The following is a 17,686-nucleotide window of genomic DNA, read 5'->3' as shown; positions in this document are numbered from 1 at the left end:
CGTCCCATCCTTCCTCCCAAACCATCTCAATCTACCCCTCCTCATCACAACACCAATACACTCCCGTCTCATCCTTCCTCCCAAACCATCTCAATCTACCCCTCCTCATCACAACACCAATACACTCCCGTCCCATCCTTCCTCCCAAACCATCTCAATCTACCCCTCCTCATCGCAACAATACACTCCAGTCCCATCCTTCCTCTCAACTCTTCCATCGTAAATCTAGCCCTCCCAGGCCTCGCAGTAATTACATTATTTTTTCATCTAGCTACTTATTTTTACTATACATTAATGCATTTGTTATATTTCGCTATTTATTTCGTATTTATTTATTTATTCATTTGTATTTTCTTACTTTTTGTTTACCTTCAAAGGCGGCTGAAATACCGTGCGTCTTTCACCATAGTCCATACGTTCAAAATAACATGTTTCACTGTCATACTTGTTTACACTGGAATTTTATTAGCCGATTCTGGAAACAATAAAAAAATGGGATACCGTGACATTCTACAGTATATATTAGTACGGTACGCAATGTGAAACCAATAATGAGTAAGATTCAGCAAAAAAAAATTGACGAGTTTGGTCTTTGGGTCCTTCCTTAAAAAAATAATAATAATAATAATAAATAAATTGCTGCTTCTGTTTAAACTCTTTAACATGGATGCCTCTGTTTACACTCTTTAAAATGGCTGATTCTGTTTACTCTTTAAAATGGCTGATTCTGTATACACCCTTTAAAATGGCTGCCTCTGTTTACACTTTTTTAAATGGCTGCCTGTTTACACTCTTTTAAATGGCTGTCTCTGTTTACTCTCTTTAAAATGGCTGCCCCTGTTTACACTCTTTAAAATGGCTCCTTCAGTTTACACTCTTTTAAATGGCTGATTTTGTTTACACTCTTTAAAATAGCTCCTTTTGTTTACTCTTGAAAATGGCTGCCTCTGTTTACTCTCTTTAAAATGGCTGCCTCTGTTTACACTTTTAAATGGATGATTCTGTTTACATTCTTTAAAATGGTTCCTTCTGTTTACTCTTTAAAATGGACGATTCTGTTTACACTCTTTAAAATGGATGATTCTCTTTACATTCTTTACAACAGATGATTCTCTTTACAATATAACTCCTCCAATTGTAATACAAAACAAGAAAAAAATAATACGGTAGGATTTCATCACAAATTAATTAGGGTGATTAAGTGCAATGTAAAGAGGCTAAATAGGGTGATAAATGAGGTGTAATTAGCTGTGCTGTTATAGGGAAGTAGGTCATTATAATATTAAAGTTTGCTCAATAATCCAAGCATTTCTTTATTACTGTACGATACATGTTTTAAACGCCTTTGGTACCGTGACGTCATATGTGTTGATTTTTTTCCCCCCCTTGCTACCGGTGATCTGGGACGCCTTAACGTGGTGGCACTGATATAATCGGGCGGAGGAGCTGCCTGGTTATACACCTCCCCATTCCCCTCCCTAGCCCCCAAATGGAGGATGGTGGGCTGCACAAGGCCTGCAGTCCACTGGGTTCACATTTCATAGGAACCTGGGGCTAAACCAAATACTACTACTACTACTACTACTACCACCACCACCACCACCACTACTACTACCATTACAACTACTACCATCACCACCAACACCACCACCACCACCACTACTACCACTACAACTACTACTACCACCACCACCACCACCACCACCACTACTATTCTTGCTACCTTCAGACGATTTTCTTCACCTTACGGAAACCCCTCATGCTGAAGGGTTTAATGAGAGCTATACCTAACCCCTCCAGTTGGTAAAGCCTCTAAGCTGGATAAAATCGTCTGGAGAGAAAAAGCAAATTAATAAAAACGACGTCACGGTACCTAGGACGTTTAAATATTCTGTAGTTTTTTTTTATATTTTTTGTATGCAACTGTACTGTGATTGTGGATGTTTGTGTTTGTTTTTTGTATTTATTTTTTTCTTTTTGTATTTATGCGTTAACCCCTTCACTATGAGGCGTCGTTTATCTCTAATAATAATAATAATAATAATAACTAGAAAGCATTCAGGGAGCGCAAACCTCCGCCGATAATACTGCCATTAAAGAGGATCCGGGTCCGTGGAGATATTGTGAGATACATAGAATCCGGATCCGCCCCCAAATTTAATCAATTCTTTCTTGGTCATGACCCATCCTTCCACAAAATGTAATTGAAATTCATTGCGAACTTTTGGAGATATCGTGTGGACAAACAGACAAACAGGTGAATACATCACCTCCTCCAACTTCGTTGGCAGAGGTAATAATAACAAAACCATCATAACCACCACCACCATTAAGATAATAATAATAATAATAATAATAATAATACTATTGATAATACAAGCTCAGCAATAAAGAGAATAATTTAATATCCTCGTACTAAAGGGGTTGTTTATATTTGTTATAAAGTTGTCAGTTTGATATAAAAAAAAAAAAAATTTCAAATAAACTGAGTGTTTTCTTATCCCTGTTTTACTATATATGTTCTGCGTATCAATGCCTTCATAGCACCATCTACTTCCTAACACATCTTCCTTAGCGATTTGTTTTTGGTCCACTCTACTGTACTTCCCTGGGCCATTTTACCCTCCACTTCCTCTCATTTACCGTACCGCACCTCTCTTATCCATTTTCCTCTGTTGAGGTATTTCCCTAACACCTCTTCCTTAACGAATTATTTTTTGGTTGACTCTACTTCGCTAAGCCATTCTATTCTCCATTCCCTCAACACAATTACCTTTCTTCTCTTTGACACGTATTGTCGGTTATGGCAGCTCCCTAATACCTCTTCCTTAGCGATTTATCTTTTGGATATACCTGATTAATAGCCTTTTGTAAGTTATTTATTCAGAGTACGGTGACACTGGAAGGCTTTGTGTAACAGTAAGATGTAGTAGACAAAACCGCTTAGGAAAAGGTGTTAACAGAGCTTCCTCAACCGTCGAGAATACCGTACCCGGCCTCAGAGGTGGAGATGAAGAGGGAGACAGGTGGAGATGAAGAACTTAGGTGGAGGTGTATGAAGAGTTGGAGGGCAGCCTGATGGCGGAAGAATGACATGAAATTTGTTTATGGCCACTCTTTCCAGAATTAAAGCGTCTGGCTATACACAGATAGATAGACAGGTAGATAGAGAGAGACAGATACAGACAGATAGGCAGCCAGAACTCCAGGTATACCTAAACAACGTGAAGGGACCTGCATCCATACCTGCCTCAACGTAATGGCAAGGTTTAAAATACATGCACCTAAATTTTCTTTCAGCTCCGGCACCTAAAAACTTGCCCCTACACCCGAGACCGTCAGATAGTAGCGAGAATAAGATTTAAACAAATTTTTTTCCTCTTCCTCTTTTCCTGTAAAAAAAAAAAAAAAAAGTTTAAGACTTTCTAGGACCACAGATAGTCTCTTACTATCTTCAACACCAGGCTCTTCTATAGGAAAAAAAAAAAAAAAAAAAGCCTGACACGAATAAAGAAAAAAATCGTAATAAAACACTTCCATGGTAACTTAACGCAGAGGAATATTCATATTAAACCAAACTATTATTTTTTTGTCAGGCTCTCAAACGATTGCAAATAATGCACAAAAAAATTGACACTATACGACTGTGTTAATTTCAGTAACTTTCAAACGTATTCGACACTGCAGTAATATAATTTCTTTAAAAAATGCAGTGTTGTATTAACAAGTACTAGAAACACAGTGGGACAGTATTATAGTATGGTTCGGAGGCTTACTAACATCTATTCCTTACCGACTTATTTCTGATTCTGCTTCACTACTATATTCGTGTGTATTATTCATCCAACGTACGAGTATGCTGGTACTGAAAAGACGTAAGAACCAAACCAGGGGATAATAATGAGGGGTTAGGAAAAGAAATCGTACAGGAAGAGGTGTTAGGGAGACTTCTTAGTCCCAAAGAGAATACAGGCCAATGTGATGTTCTAATCAAATGGCATCTTTTACGTGTGTGGTGAACTATTTAGGAGTCAAAGAATACAATACTGCCAGTTAACCAAGTTATAAACATACCTAATTATATAATCTGTTTCTATACTACAGTATACCACAGCGCTTTCCGTATAATTTGCATCGGTCATGATAGCTGATCAAAAACAACAAATGCATCAGCAAATTAACTTTTTCTCACTATTCAAATATCAAACAAACAAAGAAGAGCTATAACCGCCTTACCTGTACCAATATGAAGATCCTGCATTCTCCAGGAGGTTTATAAAATCCAAAGTTAAGGCGGATGAAGCAGCACCACATTCAAATGACAGCCGTCTTCTCTGGGTGATGTTGCCTTCAATGTGGCCGAGGGGACTGTCTCGCCGTTACAAATTTTCATTAGGTGGCATTTATATTGCTTTACTGAAAAGGAAAATAAATGTCAGTTGACGACAAGATTTAACCTGAGGAAATTAACAATGATGTATGAGATACCAGACATAATACATCGAACTTTCAATACGTAAGGCTTTAAGGACCAAACCTCATGTTTTGATTGGCACGGTGTTCACTAAAAAACAATAATGGTATATGTTCTAACGTTAGCCCAGTATCCAAATACACTGTTTGTATAAATATACGTAAGCATTCCTAATCTTTGTTCACTGTGCTAGCCTGCTGAAAATGAGCAGGAGTCGCAGGTCATTCCCTTCCACAGAAAATTCATTAAGTCCTACAACAGTCGTAGTGCAACTTACTCTGAAAGTCACAGCTTGAACTGTGGATCTATGTAGGCTACTTAAGGCATAACCCTGAGGTTAATTACTAGTTTCAATTTACTAAACCGAACACAAATCTATAGATTGCCGGTATTGCCACACGATTTTATTTCCTTAGGAATAGCTTATCGTCGTCTAGGGGTTAATGTTACTCACCTACAGATAGACAATACGCTGCCTGCATGCTCACTTTTTCGAAACTGATGACTCTGATACCTGTATAACCTGTGACTAAACTGAGACAGGACACACGTCCTCCTCCCAGACACGAGCATATTTGACATCTCATGTGTATGATTCAGGGCATACACTGGAGAGCTGATCCTTTCCCTGAGGCCCAGCAGTCCAACATACACCACAGGATCCAACAGCTTCGTTGGCACAATGCTAACCATTTTGCCACCGCGGTTATCATGAGTCCTTTGAACAATAACATCACCCTCAGTACTGCATTATTATTAGTAAGGATTGTTTCAAATGTTTGATAAGTACACTGTAAAATGTTTTTTTACCATATTTACTGAGCTCGAGTACATTTAATGTGTTTTGGGGATTTATGCAACTATATTGTGTAAATAGAGCTCCTTCAACTGTCTTGGATTTGGAGAATTTGGTATGTTTTGTAAAATCTTTAAAACATTACGGTTACTTTGTCTTATAATGATATCAGTGTCAAACTACATTGCTGATTAAATAGACATATTAATAAGTAAGGAATTAAACCATTACTAAAAGCTCGTAAATAATACGAGACAGTCTTCAGGCTTGGGAACAACATCACCGGGGCCGGGGAAGATGGCTGCTGTTTGGTCAAATGTCGGTCATAAAGCTCTCTCATCCGCTCTCAACTGGGGCTCAAAAAACCTCTTGAAAAATGCGGGGTCTTCGTATTTCGTCAAGTAAGATATCTCTTTTATTCGAGGTTTGGGAGGAGGGAAATAACGTGCTGAGGTGTGTTGTTGTTTTGGATCAGCTGATTTCTTCGAGCAGTAACAATTTTCATATGTGACAAATAGCACTTAAAACTACGTTGTAAAGTGTAGTGGGAAATTACTGATGAATATATAGAGTATTATGAGAAAGTTTGTAGTTAAGGAAGTTTTATCTGTGGTTATAGATATATGGTTGGTATTCAGAATCCCTTTGCCATTTAAATGTATGGTAAAAGCCTAGTTAAGTAGTTACCAAGATTACATTACCATTATACAAGGCAAACCATCTTCACAAAATAAAGCAAAAGAATTTTTTTTTATTTACATTTGACTTTTTTAATGAGGAAGCACTTTCAAGTTTTTTGTAAATTATCAGGCTTCCTTTTATCCCTTTAGTCCAGTGATGTATTGTAGTATTTTATTCTTGTTATCTCTAGTTGATTTTATTAACAAAATGATGAAACCTCCCTTTTTTCTTAAAACAAGGGTATTAAGTCTTTTCTTTATGTACAGTACCGGTATAATTTTTTTTTAAATATTAAGTTACAGAGCCTATGTATGGAAACCTGTAATATACAAGACCCAGCCTAACAATGAAAGCTACATCCTTCAGTCCTTATGCTGGCAGAGGGGAATAAATGTGTTTGCCTGAATGATTAAATTATGGTCTTGTTAGGTTTGGCTTATGTAATACTCATGAGTAAGGCTGGGCAGCAAAGTAAAATGATCTCGTAGTATAGTAGTAAGAGCAAAATCCAAATTATATAATCAGACTGAAGGAGTTAAGTGATCACCAACCAACCTGTGTTTCAGCCAGCGTCGTGGTGGTGCCAAGTGGTACCCTGATGCAGAATGGCTGCAGCAATTCTCCGGGCCTGTAATGGTGCCGTACGAGGGCCAGACGCTAAAGATGCCATCCTGGAATGCCCGCCTGGCACCCGTTGAGAAAACCGTCCGTAACGTCACTGTCAACTTCGGACCACAGCATCCGGCAGCCCACGGCGTGCTGCGGCTTGTGCTGGAGCTGGATGGAGAGGTATGTAGAGATGATGATGGTGATGTTGTACTATACAGGTATTCTTATGGAGTTCAGAGGCATTCTAGCAATTTTCTTCTTATCTACAGTACTTGTTTTGCAGCACAATGAAACTGACTGATGATGATGATGATAAAACAGCTTCCCCCTCCTCTTTCAGACTGTGGTGCGAGCTGACCCTCATATTGGGTTGCTGCACCGTGGTACAGAGAAACTGATAGAGTACAAGACGTACACTCAGGCCCTTCCATACTTTGACCGTCTGGACTATGTATCCATGATGTGTAACGAGCAGGCATACTCACTGGCTGTGGAGAAGCTGCTGGGTCTGGAGGCTCCTATTAGGGCCAAGTATATTCGCAGTGAGTTGCCATTTTTTGTTTGCTGATGTGGTGGACTTTTCATTTGGAATGGATGTGAATAGTTTGACATAGAGAATATACCATAACATCTGGGAAAACCAGGGTTATGGAGTAGGAGTCATGGTGTCATCTGTTTTTGGTTGGAGTTGAAGTCGATAAAATTCCCATGACTCCAACTCTGAGCCTTTTGGTTCTGAAATAGTATCAATAATATCTTTTCAATGCTTTATCCCGTTTATTTTACGACCACGTACTGTATAGCGGCTTATTTATTATTATGCAAGCGCTATACGTAGAGAATTTAATAAAAAGATTTAAGAATTGCACCTGTCAAATTCATAAATGTTATTCATTTACCTGCATCATGTCCATGTGCCATATTACTAGTACAGTACAGTACAGTTTGTACTTGAGTCGGCGTTGTACTTGTAAATTTCTGGAATCTGAGTCGGAGTAAGTCAATGTTACGGTATCACCAACTCCTCAACTCTGGGGAAAACTCATGAGATCTAATGGTTTGGAAGCTTCTGATTAATCCTTAAATTTTGGGTAACTGCTCTTTCTGTTTTTCTCTGGCTAATATTAACCATGTTTGTTTTATTCTGGCAGATTTCAGATTTAAGCACTTCTGGAAAATCACCCTAAATGTGAGAATGAATTAGTTTAGTGGAGATTTCTCATTGTCAAGGACCTTGAAGCAGTACCCACCAGTTTGAGTAGGATTGCTTCTTTATTTTAATTTTATTCTTGCACATATCAGATGGTATTACTGTACCATATTAATCAAAAGGGAAACTTATTATTTTGTATTACACAGTGCACTAAATTGCATTGCATAGTGCACTAAAATTCATTGCCTCATTCTTGTGCATTGCAGCGCTGTTTGCTGAGATCACACGCATCCTGAACCACTGTATGTTCCTGGGTGCCCACGCTATGGATGTTGGAGCCCTCACACCCTTTCTGTGGTTGTTTGAGGAGCGTGAGAAGATGATGGAGTTCTATGAGAGGGCATCTGGGGCGCGCCTTCATGCTGCTTATGTTCGACCAGGAGGAGTAGCCATTGTTAGTAAGACATATTAAAGACAACTCAAGACTGGAATTTACTGTACAGTAGTTGTTTGCCAATTATATATAGATCGTGCTATGTACTGTACAGTATACAGTAACATACCTGTATACAATTTTCGTGTCTTTAAATGCCCCTCTAATCTGCCATCCCCATACCAGGACCTGCCTATAGGTCTGTTGGATGACATATATGAGTTCATCAGTAAGTTTGGTGAGCGTCTGGACGAAGTTGAGGATGTGCTAACCAACAACCGCATCTGGCGCCAGCGAACCATTGACATTGGCACTGTCACTGCTGAGGATGCTCTTAACTATGGATTCAGGTGAGCCAGCTTTTAAAACAAAATTAAAGCTTGTTGATTTCATAGTTAGATAATTGGTATCTGTTGGTTGTATAGGCTAGCTATCCAAAATCAGAAAAATTTCCTGGTTCTCTGAACATCATTAATTCTGCTGTCATTGTCTCTAGTGGAGTGATGCTGCGTGGATCTGGCATCAAGTGGGACCTGCGCAAGACTCAGCCCTATGATGCGTACAGCTTGGTTGAATTTGATGTACCAGTGGGCAAGAATGGAGACACGTATGACAGGTATATCACATCACGTCTCGTGGTCACACACTAAGTTATGATGAGTGAATAATGTTCATTAATTATAGAAATATGAAGAATACAACTGTTTTTCTTCACTACTGTAATGTACTTACCTTATTTCCTTGAGTAGGAGAGGGACACTTCCACAGTGGCACCAGTATAACTGCATGGTTATACAAACATCCCTTAACTCTCTCTGCCACCTGAAAGGGGAATAGTGGACTGTGGGAGAAGGGTAACTTCATCCTGCAGTCACAGGGTTCATATTCAGATGAATCCTGGGCCACAAGAACCTCAACTTATCCTAGACCTCCTGTACCGGTAACTGTGATAACCCAACAGGTACCTGATTCGTGTGAATGAAATGCGACAGTCCCTTCGCATCGTTGAGCAGTGCCTCAACCAGATGCCAGAGGGTGAGATAAAGGTGGACGATGCCAAGGTGACTCCACCAAAACGATCAGAGATGAAAGTAAGCCATATCCCATTCACTTCCATGATGTCATTTGCAATTTATTCTTGCTGTTACCATACAGTTTAAGAAAGTCCTCTTTTGATGGGGCAATTAAAGGCTGTACCTACCCCTTGCAGTTTGAAAAATAGCTCCTACAATAAAACAGTCTGAATGTGGATAGAAAGGTCATCTGTTGTCTGAAATGATGCAAGTTCAATCCCAGGCTGAGGTATAGAACAGTTTGATAAAGTTTGTTTAAACAGACCTACTGATATTCCACAAAACCCACAGACATGTCAAAAATCTCCCATTAATACCAGTGCACCAGTCATAAATGAGACAGCCCTAGCATAGTATGAATAGTGGGGTATTAGTGCTGAAATGGTGACTTGTGAAGGTGTGTGGTATGTAGGACGGCTTGGTCACAGGGAATGGGCTGCGAAGCTTATGCCTGAAATTGAGGGGGAAAAGATATCACAATTTTTTTTTTTAAGGGATTAATCCCTGAGCTAGACCTCATCAGATCATATAGCCCTGCTAGGGTTACAGGAGAGCGCTACCCCTCCCAGCACAGCAGCCACCGGGCTGGGCACGAACTCACAACCTCACGATTACGAGCCCGACACCCTACCACTGAGCTACCGCGCTCCCCTGAGGGGGAAAAGAAATTCCCTGTATCCCAAGATTTTCATTAAAATTAAAGTGCTGTGATATGTGACTTTCCTAATCTATAAGCTAATATTATGTACTGGATACTGAAAATTTCTCATTTTTTACTTTTTCAAGATGAAAAGTCTTGCCTAGTTTATTAAAATTATGGAAAAATTTTAATGTTTTCAGTTGCTGTGAAAAGGTTAAACTAAAATACCTTAGAATACGGTATGTGGGTTTGGATCCTGGTGATGATGAGAGTGGTGGTGAGGAGGAGGAGGATGACAGTAATAATGTGGTTGTGTTTCAGACATCAATGGAGGCACTAATCCACCACTTCAAGGTGTTCACACAAGGGTATCAGGTGCCGCCTGGTGCCACCTACACTGCTGTTGAGGCGCCCAAGGGAGAATTTGGGGTCTACCTGGTGTCTGATGGATCATCCAGACCATACAGGTACCTATAACATTTATATAATCAACATCCCTAATCCTCTCAGCTCAGTCATAGCCACATTTAATCAGGTAGGGTCAGTTTAACAAAGTCTTTAACTCTCAGTCTTGAATGCTCAGCTGTAACATGAAATATAACACTAGAAAATGGTGCTAGTCATGAAGAAGTGAAAGAAATACCAGAAGTTTTACACAGGCAGCTGATGAATTGCTTTTACCCACAGATGCAAGATCAAGGCACCTGGGTTTGCTCATCTTGCCGGCACAGACATGGTGGGAAAGAACCACATGTTGGCAGACATCGTTGCAATCATTGGCACACTCGATATTGTGTTTGGTGAAGTTGACCGTTAAGAGGAGACATTTAGGAATTGCGAATATTGTTGGATTAGTAATAAAAGTTAGCCCTACCTCACCCCATCCTTGGTTGGGATGATGGTGAAGCAAAACTTGGGTGTATATACTAAGCCAATGGCCAAGCAACTGTCGACTGAAACTTGTAATTAGTGTTGATCTACAGTTTGGGAGGCAGAAGTGTAGTAACTCATGTTTGGAGTATTGCGAATGTTTGGTTGATCACTGATGGATTTATCTGATGCCATCATTTACATTATAACATTTTTAATACAGCACTGTTTATTATTAGTAATGTTTTTAGCTTTCTATTAAAATATTAATCCAAGTGAATATGAAACAGAATATAAACTATACTGAATTTGAAGTAATTGATGGTACAGATAAAACTATCAGTCAGCTGTATTTCACTTGTAAATAGATATTTAATGTAACACCTGTCGCCTAATACAATTTCTGATAAATTACGTTTTTATAACCCCCAAGAGATGGACCGCAGAATAAAATGGTAAAAGCCAACCCTTTATCAGGCCCACAAGCAAGGTACCCACAGTCCTAAATAGGTAAGCATAGGCAACTGAAAAGCATGGTAAAGGCTTGAAAAAGAGAACATTGTGACTGTGATATGTTGGTAAACAAATGAAAGTTAGCTGGTGCAGAAACTTTTTTTTTTTTTTTTTTTTTTTTTTTTTTTTTTTTTAAACTAAGAAAATGGGAGAAATGGAGTTCCCCCGAGCTAAGCCCTGTATTGGACTATATAGCCCCGCTAGGGTTACAGGAGCGAGCTACCAGCCCGGGCAAGGCTCGAACTCGCAATCCCCCGATTATGAGTCCGGCACGCTACCACTGTGCTACCGCGCCCCCCTTTTTAACTAAGAACTTATGAATTAAATCATACTGAATGGGTTTGCTGGGCTGTTTCTAACCCTTAACACCTATTACAGCCAGTCAATGTTACTTAAATGATTCTTACATAATGTTGCCCTTAGAAATGAAAAATTGCCCAACAAAGTTCCCTTATAATTAGGATTGCCTTTACTTAGAGGCATTTATAATCATAATAGTGACTGAAATGATCATTAACACCCAAAAAAAAAAATGGACGTGATAGAGTTAGGAGAAATACACTGAGGTGGTTTAGCAATGTGGAGGGGATGGAGATAAAGGGATTAATCCCCAAGCTAGACCTCATCAGATTATATAGCCCTGCTAGAGTTACAGGAGAGCACTACCCCTCCCAGCACAGCAGCCACCGGACGGGGCGCGAACTCGCAACCTCACGATTACGAGCCCGACACCCTACCACCAAGCTACCACGCTCCCCTGAGGAGACGGAGAGAGAAAGACTAATGAAGAGTGTGTATGAGTGAGGTGGAGGGGGGGGGAGAGGAAGGGGGACACCAAGGATAAGATGGAGGGATGGAGTGGAGAGGTATAAGAGAGGGGGGGGGGGGAGTTGTGAACTGGGGGAGGGTAGTGTAATGGCAGGGAACGGCGACATGGAGAAGTTGACTTGTTCGTGACCATCCCTTATGGGATTAGGTCATCTGGCTATAGACAGATACAAGAAAAATGCCAAGGAAAGATAAAGTAAATTAGACTTAAAAGTTTTATGTACATGAACATGAAACAATTTGTATGTACAGTTTAAATTAGGTAGTCAACAAGTAATACAAATTCATGAGATTGCCGGCCATATAGCGTTTACACTATACTGGACAATACTTTGTGGACTACGAGGCGTACTAATTCGACCCCTTCTCTGTAATGATCTGTGCTTTATTTTATTGCTATTCCTAGATAATTTTATTCTGCTTAAGAGAGAATTTTTGAATTGAAGGAGTTTTATACATTCTACATTAACCCCTTCACAACTAGGGTGCTCTCCTGAGATGAATAAAACTGTCTGGTAATAGCACAAACTGTACATATGTCACCAAGTAGAAAGGGTCACGTATATAGACACCATAATGTTATTATTCTAGTATTGCTCTCAAATGCAGTACAGTACTTCCCAACTACCATACAATTTGTTAGTGTTTACAATACTGTGGTAAGATAATCCAATACTCAGACCCATCATCATCCTCTCTTGGCTGTATTCTGAGTGCCATAAGAGGCTTTGTTGCTCCTCTTCTTTGTAAATATTTATTTTATATATTACACCTTAACATCCTCTTGTGTCTTGTTTATATCATTTTAAAATCAATATAGTTTGCATCAATAACACAAAAAAAGGATATATATGTGTAATGTGCAGAATAAATTGCTAATATAACCAATTTCATTCATACCATAAACTGCCACAACAACTACCAACAACAAACCCTGTTCTTCTTCAGTCTAAGAAGCCTGGGAGTCAAACTATTGCTACACACTGGGAGAGGTTATCGAATTAATTTTAGTGAGATCAAGAAGTGCTCCACCAAATAAGGAGACTGTTTAACACTGTATCTTAAGTCATAAAAAGCTACAGAAACAGCAGCTGAAGATGAAAAAATGGCACCACCAGATACAGGCTCCAATAAAAATTATAACTTTCAATGAAACAGGTCATGACATGGAGATGAAACGACTCATTAGCTAATTCTAAAGAGGCACTCTTGACTAAGCTTTCCTCGTACTGCTCTCTACAGTAATGTCTACACCTGAAGCAACACACGCTCTCTCAACAATTTTACACTCTTTCACACTGATGGCATTTCTTTGTTATTTCTTGCACCAAGCAGATGTTTTTTTCAGTTAACTTTTAGATGGATCCTTGGTGATGAAGGTGCTACTGAAGAATAATACATACAGCTCCAAAATTATACCCTAAAGTTACCAAAACTCTGGTGGTAGCAAGAATTAACTTAAAAATGACATCACCATACTGAAAGAGGTGGTACACAAATGCTTCACTACACCACACACGTCTACTGCACATGTCTTAAACTTAGCTTGAGGCTTCTTCAATCTTTCTGCAAATTTCATCAGTGAATTCAGAGCACTTTGCCTTGCCGCCAAGGTCTCCAGTGCGGTAGTTGCCCTCACGGATGGTACTGAAGCAGGCAGACTCAATGACTGCAGCGTGTGTGGGGAGTTCCATATGGCGGAGCATCATGACTGCGGATAAAAGCAGTGCTGTGGGATTAGCCTTATCTTGACCTGCAATATCTGGGGCTGTGCCGTGAACACTCTCGAAAACTGCCCCACCCTCACCAATATTCCCAGATGGTGTTAATCCAAGTCCACCCACCAGACCTGCACATAAATCAGATAGGATATCACCATACAAGTTGGGCATCACCAGGACATCGTACTGTGACGGGTCCTGCACCATGTTCAGACAGACGGTGTCCAGATACTTCTCCTCAAACTTGATGTCAGGGTTCCTCTCGGCTGCCTCACGACAACAACGCAGGAACAGGCCATCGGACATGCGCATGATGTTGGCTTTGTGCACTGCTGTTACTTTTGATCTGCAATGGTTACAACATAATTACTAAGAATAATTAAGGGAATAAAATGCACCACATCTAACCCACAAGAAAAACAACAAACATCTTGGAAGTTGTGCAATAAACTGCAACATTAAGTATTCATTACAAGAGGCTATTTGGGTTGAGGTGGAAAAGGGGCAAAAACAAACACCAGAAAATGCAGTTAAAGACTAAGAGCCTTAAGAACCACTGATGAAAGAAGAAAGTGTTTTATACTGTATACAGACTGACTTGGACCCAGAGAAGAACATACGCCACACATCAAAAGAGTGGGAGCTAAGTCATGCTTGGAGACAAAAATCTACACTTCCTTATGGATGGTACTTGTCCCTCTCTGGTCAGGAGGGTCTCCTATGTCTCCTTTTCTGACGTTCCTTTTTGTCATAAAGTCCTCGATATAATAATATTGCCTTCCCAGGTTCCACTGTTATACCATACTATATACACCTATAGCTCATTTTCCATTTTCCCCCAATTTACTGTACAGAACTAACTGCATGACAGTTACTTTACAATAAATCCCTGGCTTACAAATGCACACTGGCTGTACTGTATACTTAAATCTTGAAGTGACTGAGAATGGTCAAATGCTTCATACCTTCCATTGCTGCGAGCATACTGGAAGGCATACTCAGCCACCCTGCGTGATGCTGGCTCAGTGATCAGCTTAATACTCTGAACAACACCATCTACAATCTCGTGTTCTATGCCAGAGTACTCCCCTTCGGTGTTCTCTCTTATGGTGACAACATCCACATCCCTATACAGTGTCTCATATCCCTCCACGCTCCTACACGGCCGCACGTTGGCATACAGGCTGAACTCCTTGCGAATGGCCAGGTTGAGGGAGCGGTGGCCCTTCCCCACAGGTGTCATCAGCGGCCCCTTCAGACCGATGCCGTTGCGGTTGACTGACTCGATGGCCGCCGGGGGAATGCCGAACTTGCCATCAGGACCCTTCACTGGAGTCACGTCTACCTCCTCCCATACAATTGGAACCTGCAAGAAGGCAATTTTGATCATCTTCACCATCAGAAATATCTCACCCTCTTCTTCCCTATTAAGGATGAGTAACACTGGATCCAGAGAGCAATACACATACAAAAAAATACATTGTAATAAAAAAGATAAATAGAGTAAATAAAAGTCCTTCCTGAGCATCACCACTAAAAATAGACCTCAAGGATGTCAGTTTGAAATGTCTTCCTGAGGTCGGTAAAACAGTCTGGTGGGAGTCAAAACAAACGACAAATATATCCTTTGGTTATACAGGTTACTTCTTTCATCAGAGCAAAAATAAAGGACATACATAGCCTCTCGCTGTACACGTTACTTCTTTCATTAGCTAAACAGCCAATTAAAATATAAGAGGAGAGAAACGGTAATTTGCGGCCAATTACAACATAACAAGAGGGAAACACCTGCTGGACTAACCTTGGCCGCAGCAAATATCTTCTGTACAGCTGCAGATATCTCAGGCCCGATGCCATCCCCGGGTATGAGCGTCACTGTGCGCACGTCGCTGCTCAGGTGACGCACACCAGCGCCACGCACACTCCTCACCTGCAAACACACACAAAACAGAGCCATGTAAGAACAGAGGGTGACAAATATACGTTCTAAGGCCATTTTCTCCTTAGATTATAATGCTAACATACCTAATTTAGTGTATTATTAGTGTATTTTGGACATGTGGAGAGGATGGAGAATGAAAGACTGACTAAGAAGGTGTATGTAGGTGAGGAGGAGGGAGGGAGAGGGAGGGGTAGACCGAGGATGAGGTGGAGGGATGGAGTTGAGAGGTATATGAGGGAGGGGGGGGTGAGTTGGGGGGAGGGGAGTCAAATGGTGGGTGACAGAGTGACTTGGAGGCGTTTTGTCTGCGGCCACCCTTTGCGGGATTAGGGCGTCGGGCTATAGATAGATAGATAGATTTTTTATCCCATACCTTAGTACTGTATTCCCTTATATATCCCTTATTTTATTTATTTATTTAGTGCTGCCATAGTCTGCATAATAACATCACACTCAAAATCAATGACAAAAAAATATTTACCATTGTCCACAGTATTTTTCTTTTTTACATAAATTTTTGCCATTAAGTCCATAGTAACATAACCCCAACAGTCCAATGAAATAATTTATACTTTATTCTTGATGCCAAGAGGTAATTATATTCCCCTTCAGAGATAAGAGGTCTTCCTTAGGTAGAGTGTGGGATGTAAAATATCTATCCATCTATCTACTGCCAGATGCCTTAATCCCGTAAGGGGTGGCCACAAACAAATCGCCTCCATGTTGCCCTGTCCCTCGCCATATCAGTGCTCTGCTTCCAGCTCACACCCCCCTCTCTCCTATACCTCTCCACATCATAAGAAAAGCCAGTTTATTCATATTTTACTGCTGGGTTTCCCTTGACCTTGAAGCCGCAACATCTTATCAGGAGGTGATAACGTCACTCGGTACAATAAAAAACAATAACAAGTAAAACAAAATAAATGGAAAATGTCGTTACACTTCACCACCTTTCTGTTGTATAAATGAATGATGAAGAGTAGCTTACATGAGTGAAGTAATGGGGTTTCTGAAAAATAATGAACACAAAATATACACAAATAAATGTTCGATATATGACAATTGGACAAAATGCTCAACCCCTTCAACCCGATATTTTGTATTTATTTATTTTTTATTTTTTTTTACTTTTAAATTCTTTGTCGTCTTTATTCAGTACCTGACATAAAGAATGCGTCGGGTACAGCCTTCATTACCTTCTTCCCTACATGGTGGTTATCCTAAACTTCGTAAAACCGCCAGGTAACGGCAGGGGTCAACCAGAAAATGACGTCACCGTATAAAAGGGATGAAAAAGGCATCTGTCTAAACTGTGGCACAACTTAAGCCTCCAAGCAAAACGCCATGAATAATCGCCACCCACATACCACTTCCTTTACCTCCTGGTATTAAAATAACACGTCAGTCTAGTTTATAGCTCCATATCTGTTAAGGAAAGTATAATAAATCTGAGTAACAACGCGAAATAAAGGTAAATAATGGGTCTCACCAGGGAGCGGTACAGCCCGGCCATTTCTTCCACACGGGGAAAATCCTGTCTGCTAAACATTCGAAATAGATTTGTTCCTCCTGTTAAGTGGGGGAAGCTGGCATTATATTTTAAAATTATACTGTGTTTGCGCTCAAAATATTTCTTCATAATCAAAATTTACCTTAAAAGCATAAATTATGATTGAGTTTGTAACAATGTGATATAAGATTGTTTAAAATACCCTCAACTCCCTAGTAAAATTAAGCGGAGTGATAAAATGCATTTATAATGACATAATGTAATTAAAAATTAAAAATGAAAAAGTACATTAAATTTACTACACTCGAATGCATATTGATCACCAAGCAAATCTTATTTGGGGCATTATTTTAATCAGAAAAGAAAAGAATCCAGTTAGATAAATTACAAAATATTTAGTTGTTAATAAATTTTCGGAACTGGGCATGAGAGAGCGAAATTAA

General features: G+C 39.9%; 2 protein-coding genes across 2 annotated transcripts; one reads left to right on the top strand and one right to left on the bottom strand.

Annotated features, from left to right (window-relative positions):
• Positions 1–5,547: 5,547 nt before the first annotated feature.
• Positions 5,548–11,358, top strand: ND-49 (NADH dehydrogenase (ubiquinone) 49 kDa subunit). The gene is made up of 9 exons (XM_080278481.1): positions 5,548–5,671; positions 6,518–6,740; positions 6,901–7,102; positions 7,980–8,167; positions 8,333–8,496; positions 8,643–8,762; positions 9,108–9,237; positions 10,181–10,326; positions 10,547–11,358. The coding sequence occupies exons 1-9, from the start codon at positions 5,568–5,570 to the stop codon at positions 10,674–10,676; spliced, it is 1,407 nt and encodes a 468-aa protein (XP_080134607.1). The 5' UTR covers positions 5,548–5,567; the 3' UTR covers positions 10,677–11,358.
• Positions 11,359–12,151: 793 nt separating this feature from the next.
• Idh3a (isocitrate dehydrogenase [NAD] subunit alpha, mitochondrial) lies at positions 12,152–17,260 on the bottom strand. Its single transcript, XM_080278325.1, has 4 exons — positions 17,223–17,260; positions 15,593–15,721; positions 14,757–15,157; positions 12,152–14,137 (listed from the first exon to the last, which is right to left on the bottom strand). The coding sequence occupies exons 1-4, from the start codon at positions 17,244–17,246 to the stop codon at positions 13,612–13,614; spliced, it is 1,080 nt and encodes a 359-aa protein (XP_080134451.1). The 5' UTR covers positions 17,247–17,260; the 3' UTR covers positions 12,152–13,611.
• Between the last annotated feature and the right edge of the window lie 426 nt (positions 17,261–17,686).

This window comes from Coenobita brevimanus, chromosome 73 (assembly GCF_032717465.1).
Source record: "Coenobita brevimanus isolate Jiangsu-jjx chromosome 73, ASM3271746v2, whole genome shotgun sequence".
NCBI lineage: Eukaryota > Metazoa > Arthropoda > Malacostraca > Decapoda > Coenobitidae > Coenobita > Coenobita brevimanus.
The sequence above is the reverse complement of the archived record's forward strand: the minus strand, read 5'-3'. Positions and strand labels throughout refer to the sequence as shown.

Coding starts and splice junctions, on each gene's coding strand:
- Idh3a (XM_080278325.1), bottom strand. CDS start 17,246: ATGGCCGGGCTGTACCGCTCCCTG. Junction 15,722..17,222: donor CCGGGCTGTACCGCTCCCTG/GTGAGACCCATT, acceptor GTGTGTTTGCAG/GTGAGGAGTGTGCGTGGCGC. Junction 15,158..15,592: donor AGATATTTGCTGCGGCCAAG/GTTAGTCCAGCA, acceptor GCCTTCTTGCAG/GTTCCAATTGTATGGGAGGA.
- ND-49 (XM_080278481.1), top strand. CDS start 5,568: ATGGCTGCTGTTTGGTCAAATGTCGGTCATAAAGCTCTCTCATCCGCT. Junction 5,672..6,517: donor GGGTCTTCGTATTTCGTCAA/GTAAGATATCTC, acceptor CCTGTGTTTCAG/CCAGCGTCGTGGTGGTGCCA. Junction 8,763..9,107: donor AATGGAGACACGTATGACAG/GTATATCACATC, acceptor ATAACCCAACAG/GTACCTGATTCGTGTGAATG.